Source organism: Coffea arabica, chromosome 7c (genome assembly GCF_036785885.1).
Source record: "Coffea arabica cultivar ET-39 chromosome 7c, Coffea Arabica ET-39 HiFi, whole genome shotgun sequence".
Classification (NCBI taxonomy): Eukaryota; Viridiplantae; Streptophyta; class Magnoliopsida; order Gentianales; family Rubiaceae; genus Coffea; species Coffea arabica.
Window position 1 is genome coordinate 1,446,464 of NC_092322.1, and position 10,781 is coordinate 1,457,244.

General features: G+C 35.2%; 2 protein-coding genes across 6 annotated transcripts; one reads left to right on the forward strand and one right to left on the reverse strand.

The window, feature by feature from the left end:
• The first annotated feature begins 1,284 nt into the window (after positions 1-1,284).
• LOC113698217 (uncharacterized) lies at positions 1,285-4,018 on the forward strand. 2 transcript variants are annotated; one of them, XM_027217947.2, is made up of 9 exons: positions 1,285-1,429; positions 1,601-1,770; positions 1,876-1,938; positions 2,066-2,085; positions 2,169-2,216; positions 2,620-2,687; positions 2,935-3,053; positions 3,249-3,337; positions 3,678-4,018. In XM_027217947.2, the coding sequence occupies exons 1-9, from the start codon at positions 1,357-1,359 to the stop codon at positions 3,805-3,807; spliced, it is 780 nt and encodes a 259-aa protein (XP_027073748.1). In that variant the 5' UTR covers positions 1,285-1,356; the 3' UTR covers positions 3,808-4,018. The 2 variants fall into 2 exon arrangements, with proteins under 2 accessions (XP_027073748.1, XP_027073749.1); XM_027217948.2 differs by having other exon boundaries at positions 2,172-2,216.
• A 38-nt stretch (positions 4,019-4,056) lies between these two features.
• LOC113698216 (type I inositol polyphosphate 5-phosphatase 4-like) lies at positions 4,057-7,824 on the reverse strand. 4 transcript variants are annotated; one of them, XM_027217942.2, is made up of 8 exons: positions 7,433-7,818; positions 6,542-6,799; positions 6,358-6,439; positions 6,155-6,274; positions 5,461-6,066; positions 4,958-5,221; positions 4,455-4,638; positions 4,057-4,336 (listed from the first exon to the last, which is right to left on the reverse strand). In XM_027217942.2, the coding sequence occupies exons 2-8, from the start codon at positions 6,627-6,629 to the stop codon at positions 4,253-4,255; spliced, it is 1,428 nt and encodes a 475-aa protein (XP_027073743.1). In that variant the 5' UTR covers positions 6,630-6,799; positions 7,433-7,818; the 3' UTR covers positions 4,057-4,252. The 4 variants fall into 4 exon arrangements, with proteins under 4 accessions (XP_027073743.1, XP_027073742.1, XP_027073741.1 ...); XM_027217941.2 differs by having other exon boundaries at positions 6,358-6,436; positions 6,527-6,799; XM_027217940.2 differs by having other exon boundaries at positions 6,527-6,799; positions 7,433-7,817.
• Positions 7,825-10,781: the final 2,957 nt, after the last annotated feature.

The window sequence follows — 10,781 nt, forward strand, 5'->3', positions numbered from 1 at the left end:
AAAGTTAAAAAGAGTTGAATGGAGAAATTAAGCAGCTTCGTGTCTTCTTTTTTTATCGAATGTGTCATGAAATGAAAATTCAACCCTGAATTCACTCTATTCCGGCAGGTAATCTTTGTTGCATGAAGCTGAGCTCGATCTCTGTGGAACTGCTTCATGCAACTTTTGATCATTGCCCCGCTCTTATCACTTGGGATCTTCGGTGACATGTTTTCTATGCCAATTCAATGCCATCAATAGTGTTGCACCAAGTGTCATGTTATTATTTAAACTTGTATTAAACCAAGCCAAGTTGAATTATTAAAAAATTAAAGTGTAAATAATAACAAGACACTTGGCACAACACTATTGGTGGCATTGGGTTGGCATATAAAACATGTCACCGAGGATCTCAAGTGCGCTCCTATACGTGCATCGCTCGCGTCCAGCATTATTAAAGTTAAAACTATTCATATAAGCATCATCGTGAAGTTCAAATGGCATCAGGTAAATTAATTAAATTACACTCATGCAACAGATAATTAAGAGATCCTAGCTTAAGTTTTCTTTTTTTGTCTGACGAAGATATCAGCTGAAGTTGATGGCCACGAAAAATTGGAGAGCGACTAGACTTCCCATTCCAAACTCTAGTTGCTGGCACAATCATAAGCCGTGGAGATATCATATAACTGAACTTGTACGTTCGACTGATGATGGGTGCAACCGAGCAAGATCCGCGACATGCGGCCTCGACCAAAGTCGCTTTTGCTTTCAAGTAAGTCTTGCCCCTCTTTTTTTGCCCCCCCCCCCCCTTCTCTCTCTCTCTCTCTCTTCTTCTTTTTTTTTTTTTTTTGTTTGTTTGTTATTCTTTTCTAAGCAAACTGCGTCGCTGGTTCATTCACGAAATCTTTGGGTAAAAGCTGATTATTTTTTTTTAAAAAAAAACCAGGATAAGCTAAAATGATTATTACATAGATTTTAATTTTTTTTTTGACAATTGAAAAATCTAAGAAATAAATGCAAAAGCAAACCACAACAATCGAAAGATTTTAGTATTCGAAATCAGAATCTAAACTCTGGTAAAATAATCAGACAGACAATAAAAGGGCCGCAATATGGATGAAACTTGAAAAAAAAATTAAAAAAGTAAAACAGGAAACATAAGACGAAATCTGAACAGGATGGACTAGCCCTAGGCCCAGCTTTCTTGGGCAAGTTCATTATGGGCCTCAGTTGAAAACCTGTCTTGTAACTCTTCGCCTTCGAGTGCCCTTCCGAATCTCGGCCCACAAATATTAAATACTACTATAAAAAAGGCTGGGGACTGTAGCAGCCGCTTTTGCGATTTGAAATAAACAGAGAAACTTTCCCAAACCTATGGCGGGAATGGACTCAGAGAAGCAACTCCTGTCTCTCATTCGCAACTTCGCTTCCGAAAATTCTCATGGAGGTGAGCTTTTGTATGGTAATGTTAAGTTGATAGCTCTTTTCTTTTGAAAACATTTCATAATTCTATAGGTTCAATAACCTCTTACTTTCTGGGTAAAATAAGCGAAGGATTTAAACTGCTCAGTTAAAGCTGAATACGTCATTCAGTGCTTTTATGATTTGTATCGCGTAGAGCACGAAATCGTGAATCTGAAGAAGCGCATTGAAGAACTTCGATCCGAGCTTATTAAAGCGAATGCAGAGCTCGAAGATGCCAAGCTTGGCAAGGAATCATCGGAGCAAGAGCTCAAAGGCTACGAAGTCGAATTAGCTATGAACGAGGCCTCCATCCAAACCCTAGAGGTCGATTTTTTTTTCCTTCAATGGACCTTGATTATGCTAAAGCATACTACTTCATTTTCCGGATTTGTTAAGCACTACAAAAAGTTTGTTAAATATTGCTTCTAGGCGAGGATTAATTCTGTTCAGGATGCGATATCTGCGGTTGGATCTGAGTTAGAGGCTCTGAGGGTATGGACTAGGCCTTGGGCCGTACTTTGAATATTTCCATGCATGTGAATAATGGTACAGATTTTGGATAATGTTTTGCGTTTGATCTCTGTGTAAATGTGCATGTTTGGCTGAACAATCTGCAAAGAACCAAGGAGATGCCGAAAGGTACACATTACTCTTTTCTACGTCTCCTATTTCACTTTTATTATTCTTTCTGTTGTCCTCTTATTATCATGCCGTTGCCTCAGCAGAGACGATTTTATTGATAAAATGCTGGAGCTTAATGCGCGTATACGGTAATTTCTCCGATCAGAAGTAACCAACATGTGTTCACCTTTTCAATACCTGTGCTGACCTCCAACTTTTTCCGATTATGCTTGTTATGATGCATGGCATCTCACATAGAACTTTGCACTAACATATATAGGAAGACTCTGTTTATGTGGCTATTTACTTACTGAAAAGCTGATGATTCTGCTACTTGAGCTGAATTCATAATCTTCAGAATCCATCAAATAGCATTTTGTAGAGTTCAAGATGCTTGCATGTCATGTATGAGTGGGCCAAGCAAAATTAGTTCAATGACTGTTTTGTCATTGTTCTCCCTGCTCTACTTAGTCTCAGTCCTTATATATTCTGATTACTTAAGTTATGCTAGTTGGATAAAATTTTTGACAGTTTCTGTCATCTTGGATGCAGAAAGTTCCATGAGTCTGTAGTCTCTGATCCAAATAAGGAGGATTCTTGTGGAACAACATCAAGCAAAGGTCTGTTTTGAGCATAGAATACTGTAACTTCATTTTTGTTATGGAAGGTTCAGCTGAGAGGGAAGTTAGATTCGTGCTAAAGTGTTCCACTTCCTCTCTCTCTCTCTCTGACATTTATGAGCACATACACTTTCGCACCCATACACATTTTGATTAACTAGTAATTATTGTAAAATTATACAGCTTCATTGAACTGTTGCATCTGTAGCATAAGAAGAAATCTCAAGCATATCATAAACCTTTTCAGAAGGAGTCTCTAAAACCGCTGCCGAGGTTGAAATTGTCCAAAGTGAACTTGATCAAACAGTCTCCCGCATCAAATTGGAGAAACGAGCTTACGAAACTGAACAGGGTGTCCATAAACTAGTGAGTTCAATTCTTCACATAAAAGCAAGAAAGAATTGGAATTGTTAATTCCATCTTGTTTAAACAATGATCCAGTGAAAAACAGCTGCCTAACACTTGTCTTCTGTTGAGCCCTTATCTGGCTCTTTTGAATGCATGTAACTAGTTTTTGTCTAAATGTCGTTCATGATATTTGAGCTTCTTGTACTTTTGCAGGTTCAGCAGGATTTAAGTGATCTCGAAAGGAAAGCCTCACTGATGGAGAGTATTATGAAAGAGGATACAGAGTTGAGGGAGTTGACTAGATATCCTTTTAATGGTATACTATGAACATGTGATACTTTTTGAGTGGCAGTGAACGAACACTTACAAGTATCTAATAAGCCAAACACACAAGGAATGTTGTTGGGGTTGTTCAGCTTCCATAATTTGGTTAAGGTTAATGGTAACACTAGCATTGATCAGAAAGCATTTAATGGATTGTAGAATGCTTAGTTCCACAGCAGTCTCATATAAAACCTAGTTTTTGACAAGGAAGTAGTTCAAGCAGACTTGAGTTTGAGCTTGTTGGTGATAGACTTTTCTTGCTGTCCAGATATATATCTCTAGCTTGTATGTGATTAATGCACCTTTGACTTGAAACAAGCAGACATCTGAATTGGAAGAGAAATGTGCTTCGTTTAGAGATGAGTTGCAGAGGAGGTTTCAATGTCCCAGTTGTCAACGGGACAATTCCGAGGCTTTGGATGTCCTTCTCCAGACAATCAGAACTTAAAATCTTGCAATTAGTTTCACATCCAGGAACTTTATTTTGTCAAATGAAAAAGGAATGTGGATTTTGCAAATAAGGAGTCAGGATTCTAGAGTCTTAAAAACATTTTACTCATCTACAGGGCTGCAACCGGTTCGATGATCTTAAGCTGTGTGTTCTTGTAGGGAACTGCAAAATTGATCCTCTGCAATTGAGACACTCATACATTCTGATAGTTTCTTTTCTCTAATATGTTGGTTGAAGACCAAAAAAGAAATGGAATGTCAATATATTTTTAACTTTGAAGAATGTGACTGTTCTTCAATCCGTCTTTTCTGTTTCCATACACAGCATCAAGAACAGTATTTACACTTGTTTTACAAGGTAGCTGAGGAATAATGTTTTTGTCCTTCTTTTTTTTGTTTAATTGAGAGTGGATTTACCCCGCTGAAGGAAAGTCTTGGTCGGGTTATCTATTAGTTGGGCATGCATCTGCATCCGTTTTAATCAAGGATGTCAATGTTGTTGTAGCTTCTCCGTTTGCTTGCTTCCCCTGCCATAGTAAAAGTCACATTATACCGGAATTTGAGTTTGAGTCTCTTATATGTACTTATTCTTCTTGTGCACACATGGATTCTTAAAGTTGTTAGCAAGATCATAGTAGTACTCACGATGCTGCATGGAGTTCCACTAGGTACAAGTGCTGGCACAACAAGCCTGCAATTGGCACGCTTATCAGCCTCTATCTGCGTGGAGAATAGAGCAGAGACAGGCCGGTGATCAGAGAACTTGCTTTCGCTACGGAAATAGGAGATCTGTTTGACCCCTTTACCGTACCATAAAACTCTGTCACACCTGCCATTGCAAAGTTGTGTCATAGCTTCACCATCATTTTTAGTGAGATGTAAAGATGAAACACTACTAATTGAAAGAGTGCTTCCCTACAGCTTCTCTAAAAGAAGAATTAATTAAGACGCTCCACATGCATTCTTGTGCCTACATATAAAAGAATGAAAATTATTGATTTTCCTGTGGTTGAGGGCATGACTGGTGCAATATGATGTGCAGACACAAACACAAAATTGCTAGTTTGCTAGAATACGTTGTCAGTGTTGATGGCATGGAATGATTAGGGTTAGAGAAGGCATTAGAAACACAATCCTTCGTTACATACCATGCTGGAGTTCGTTGCTTCTCCCGTGCTCTGCTTGGAAGTCCACCTGAATAACGATTACTGTTAGTGGAAGAGTACTTATAGGTAGGTGGAAATTCTAAGCTTCCCTCTTTCCATCCTTGGAATACTCCGCCATCTTCAAGCTCCTTCTGCAACTGATCAAACCCCTGCAATGCTTTCCAATCTTGCTTCCTTATCAACTCTCTGGCTAAATTGTCTTCCAGATAGAGCCTATAGTTGAGATCCCCAAACAAGAATACCCGGCTGTTCTACAACATAAAATGTGTGCATTTGTTCATTCTTTCCTTTTTAATTGTTTAATTCCATTTTACTATCCATATCACAAGGTTGCTCTCTTCCTGCAATGAACAGAGTTTTTTCTCGGATTGAAAGTGTCTTATACCTAAGCATGTTAAACTATTTTTCCAGTAAGAATTGAATGTTTTCTTCAATTGGTCCATTTGTTTTTTTTTTTTTTTTGTTTTGTTGGAAAGACAACTTACTCATGTCCCAAGATGGTCGGAGGCATGAGATTGCCATCACGAGGTAGCCGTGGAAAAGATGTGCGCCGGAAAATTTCTGAGACTTGGTAATTTCTCTTCCCTTCGTCACCTTTCTTTTCCCCAGAAGCCAAGTGAGCAGCAATGAAACAAAAACTAGTTCCTCCGATTGACATACTGACGGAAACAGATCCTTTGTTCCCCAAATAGCCCATGATGCCACAAGCCACTGAACAAACTCTCACATCCGATATGCTATATGCCTTCAGCAACTCTCTTCTTATCCAAACACTAATAAATACTCCAACCATCTTCCTGCTGGCTATTAATTTGTACCTACTGTACCTATATGACTGCCCTGTCTGGCTTCTAGTTTGACTTCTTAATTGCGTAGTAATTTGGCTTCTGGAAATATATCGCCTTCCAGTTTCTGGGATACCCGAATAGTAATAATCATCGCTGTTAATCGGGTTTAGCATGGGTGTTAGCCAAGGGCATCCATATTTGTCATTCAGAGTTTTTCCAATAAGCATGTTCCAGTTTGTCGCCTCCGTTGCGTTTTCTCCAGCTATGATGCTTTGTGGATTCAAGGGAACAATTTCCTGGAATCTGCGGAAGACAAAAGCTGCGTCCATAAAATGAGAGAAGAGACATGTACGTGTATCAACAACACTTTTGACATTAACCTTTCACGTACCCAAGAACATAAACGTCTGCCGTGTGATCAATGTCTTTAAGGTTCAGCCATTCGTCCAAATCCGCTGCTAGACTGCCTACGGGAGATCTTCCCGCAACATTCCAAGTGCCGACGAAGACTCTGTATAAAGCATACTGAACCATCGTCAACTCCATAAAAGAGACTTACGTAGTTCCTTTTTCAAGTGTTGACCGAAACCTCACCTTAGTTCATGGGTTGAAATGCGTGGGTCCATCTCCATCGACCAGCCACAGAAGCCAGCATCTTCTTCAACCGCATCATCTTCTACAGAAACCAGTGAGTAATCAACACGGGAAGAAGGTAATATAAATACTTCACTGAACAGGAATGGGGAGGTTATTGTTGTAGAACCTGTGATTCCTGCACCTGAATCAAATGGATCAGCTTTCTTTTTCTTCCTCGAAAACCACCAGCGAAACCTTTCCCTTCTCCGGCTATGCTTCTTGTTTGCCATTACTCAGGAAACAGAACTTGGTACACCCTAGGATGGTGACAGCAAGTATTTCTTCTCCTCGCAATCTTTTTGTAAGTTTCTGAGTTGAAGCCGTAAAACTGTGGTATTATGGCTTAGTGACAAACATGTCGGACGTTGATTCTTCTGCGAGCAAATATTGTAGTGATCGCCTGCACAGAAAAGTACTAGTAGTATAATAGTTACAGTGAAAGAGACAGCTAGCAGAAGATGGTTCAAAGTTCAGATCAAGCGATAATCACGAGAGAGAGAGAGAGAGATCTTAAAAGGTCAAAGTTAGTTGAGTTGCATTTCTAGTTAAACCTCTCTTGTATTTCATGGTGTAATTCACTAGCAACTAATTTGAGCGTGAAGCCATGTGGAAGCTAAGTGTTGGTGTTGTTTGTGGTGCCAAATCTGGAAAGACTTCGGTGTAATCAACTTTTCCATCATTATCGAATGGCCTTTTTATCCTCTTAACTGTAATTTTCTTCTGCTCAGATAACATTGCTTGTCTCTAACAGACCGCCCTCCATTTACAGCAAAAGCAAAAAAAAAAAAAAAAAGTTCAGAAAATTGGTTGATGCGTCTCTATTATGTACACACTAATGACATTTTAGGGGATAATTAATTCGAAAACGTAGACGCATGTGAGAGAAGATATCGTATAGCAGCAGGCATTTAGATATGGAAACATATAGTCTCTCATGTGTTGGGTCCGGAAGTTTTGATTGTTAGTCTGTGTTATAATTCTTCAGCGCATAACATAAATGATAAATCCAATGGTTTGATTTTTGAGCACTTACCAATGGCCGGCAGCAATATATGCTTGATGCTGCAATATGACTCAGGAGTCACTCGTGAATTGATTCAGGAAAGGAAACACAGCTTTCTTGATAGTATAAAAATTCACATTCACGGGAAAGAGAGAGAGAGAGAGAGAATTTCTTTGGCTTGCTTGCACGAACCATCTGTCCGATTGGAACGGGAGGATCAACCGCATCCATCCCCGAGAAAATCAGAAAATCAAACAAAACATAAAGATTTTATTTGCTTCTTGTTTATGCCATATGGAGTAGTATTTTGTTTGGAAGAGTTCCTGCAGTGAGATGGGTGGCGGATACCATCAATCAGAATCTTTCATACAACACTTCCCGGACACGTCTGATAGCCAGGGAAGACTTTTACTTTCTGGGCATTTCCTGTTTGTATTATTTTAGCTGTTGAGTTTGAAAACAACCGCAAACGAGTATTCAACAGTTTCAAATATCTGTTAAAGGTCCTTGATTTCCACCTGTAGAACCGTCTCCACCATATCCGTCCACTTCTAAGAATGATCTGTCAATTTCCATACAGCCTGCACGGGTTCTGTGTTGGAAAAAAAAAACACCTGTCATTATTTGTTTTGTCAAATACAACATTCTAATGGACAATGTTTTAGTAATAATAGTTACGAAATAATTTTTATCTAATATAACACGTTGTTATACTTGTAACGATCATTTGATTACTTGTTGGAACTTATTCATCTAATGAATTATTTCGTCCCTCACATTTTACAAAATAAATTTTTTTCATCCCTCATATTTTAAAAAATAAATTTTTTCATCCCTCATTGATCATGTATACGAATAACTTTTTTTAAAAAATTAATATATATCTATTTGATTTCACCTGAACAATATGAATAGCATATAATATATCTCTATTTTATTTCACCTGAACGTATTGTTGAAGTGAAATTAAAATAGATATATACAGGAGTTTAAAAAAATTATTAGTTTTTTACTCATGTTCATTCCTTTTACTCAAAAATTGAAAACAATGAAGATATTTAATTCTAAACATTACCAAGCATTTATATCGAATTAAATTTGGACAGAAAAAATAAACAAAGAAAAAGTATGACAAAATGAAGTGATTGACACTTTTAAAAAATAATCATAAGATAAGAAATTCAACTATTGGTCTTAAAGGTAGCGAGTAAAAATTTCAGAATTAAATTGCAATTTGTTAGCATGACTATAAAATTCGAATTAACATTGATTAATTAGATGGTTTTATTATACAACTTAATAAATGAATTATTACCAAAATAGAAAATGTTGCAAATGTTAAATAAATTTACATGGTGAAATCAAATATAAATATTTATGGGTTTAAAAAAATTATTAGATTTAAACTCATGTATATATCTATTGAATAGTATATGCACAACTACAATTAGTCTGTTTAAGTGAAATAAAATAGAAATATATTACATACTATTCATATTGTTTAGGTGAAATCAAATAGATATATACATGAATTTTAAAAAAAAACTATTTGTGTATATGGTCAATGAGAGATGAAAAAATTCATTTTATGAAATGTAAGAGATGAAAAATTTATTTTGTGAATGTGAGGGACGAAACAATTTATTTTGTGAAATGTAGGGGATTATAGATGGATTATGTAAATTTTAATTTGACAATTTTACCCTTAAAAAATAATCACATGCAAGGTACGTGATGAATTCCGACAAAAAATTAGTCGTAAACCTAGGTAGGGACCAAATTTGACCAATATGAATTTGTAAGGGACGTAAAATTACACATTTAAAAGTGAGGGATGAAAAAAGTCATTTTACAAAATGTGAGGGACGTTTTGAATGATTTTTCCTTATTTAAAATAACGATAAGATGTTTTATTAATGATTAAAATTTAGTATCTTAGTTAGTAAGTACTCATAATATACCTATATAATACATGATTATATGTCTAATTAAAATTTTTTATATTATATATTTTAAAATACTATGAAAAATTTTTCACATAACCTTATAAAATAAGTAATAAAATTTTGTCGTAGTATAATTTTGAATGATTTTAAAAATTTTTTAAAAGTTCAAAAGTTTGGATAATAACAACAACAACACATCTTCCTAGTTATATATATAAAAAATATCACTCATCTATGTAATTTCTATAATTTAATACCAATTAATATAATAAGTAAGTGAAAGTTTTAGAATCTTATCATGGAGTAAACTTTCTATTTCTACATGACTATCACAGTCCAATAAACACACACACACACACACACACATATCCCTTTATAAGCCTAACAAAACTTTCAATTAAAGCAATAAGGGTTATTATCACTTTACTCTCTTAACGTTCGGTGCCACTATCAATTTTCCCCTTAACGTTATCTTTTAGTCATTTCCAAAACTAATAATTAAATTTAACGGAGTTTGTTAATTAAAGTAAAAAGACAAGTTTAGCCCTTAAAGTTATTATCATTTTACCCTCATAAACTATAGTCTCAATATCAATTTACCCTATAGAGTTATTTTTTAGGCAATTTATCCGACCATTAAACCAACTTAGCAAGTTAAAAAACTTTAGAAGAAAGTACCTTCCTCTTTGTATAACAAAAATAATAAAAAATTTAGAGTGACCCTTCTTCTGTTTAGTATTAAGAAAAAAAAGTCAAAGTATTAATTTCTTTCTTTTTGGCAATCTTATGAATATTAAAAAAATAGAAAGATCGGAAGGGGGAGGGTGAGGAGGAGAGAAAGATAGAGAGAGTGAGAGAGCTCAATTCTTTTTTAGAAAATACAAATAAGAAAGAATTAAATACTTTTATTATTTTAAAATTATTTCATTTTACTGTTTACCACTAGATTTTGATCCTAATTCCAATAATCTTAAATTAATACGATAATGTTAGATTTTTTTTTTTTGCAAAATCTAATTTTCTATCTCCTTCTTTCGTATATCTTTTTTTTTCATAGTATTAATAGGTGTGAAAAAAGAAATTTGAGAAAACCCTTTTATTTTTATATTTTTGGATCTCTTAAAGTGAAAAAAAAAGAAGAATAATCATTCTAAATTTTTTATTTTTAATTATATATATAAGGGTAAATATATTTAAAAATTTTTTACTATAGTAGTTAGATTAACGATGAAGTAAAATGCCAAGAAAATAATATTAGAAATTAAATCGATTATATCACTATAATTTAAAGGAATAGAGTGATAATAACAGTGTAGTAATGCTATAGAATAAAATGGTATTTTTGTCCAAAATTTATTAACATGTTAAGTTGAATTACTTATAGGGGTGAATTGACTAAAATATAACGTTAGGGGGTAAATTGATAGTAGTAA

Bases quoted from the DNA above. Each gene is read 5' to 3' on its own strand.
- LOC113698217 (XM_027217947.2), top strand. From the start codon at position 1,357: ATGGCGGGAATGGACTCAGAGAAGCAACTCCTGTCTCTCATTCGCAAC. The intron at 1,771-1,875 runs GTCGATTTTTTT...TATTGCTTCTAG, and splicing joins CCTCCATCCAAACCCTAGAG to GCGAGGATTAATTCTGTTCA. The intron at 3,054-3,248 runs GTGAGTTCAATT...GTACTTTTGCAG, and splicing joins AACAGGGTGTCCATAAACTA to GTTCAGCAGGATTTAAGTGA.
- LOC113698216 (XM_027217940.2), bottom strand. From the start codon at position 6,629: ATGGCAAACAAGAAGCATAGCCGGAGAAGGGAAAGGTTTCGCTGGTGG. The intron at 6,275-6,357 runs GTGAGGTTTCGG...TGCTTTATACAG, and splicing joins ATTTCAACCCATGAACTAAG to AGTCTTCGTCGGCACTTGGA. The intron at 6,067-6,154 runs GTACGTGAAAGG...TGTCTTCCGCAG, and splicing joins GCAGACGTTTATGTTCTTGG to ATTCCAGGAAATTGTTCCCT.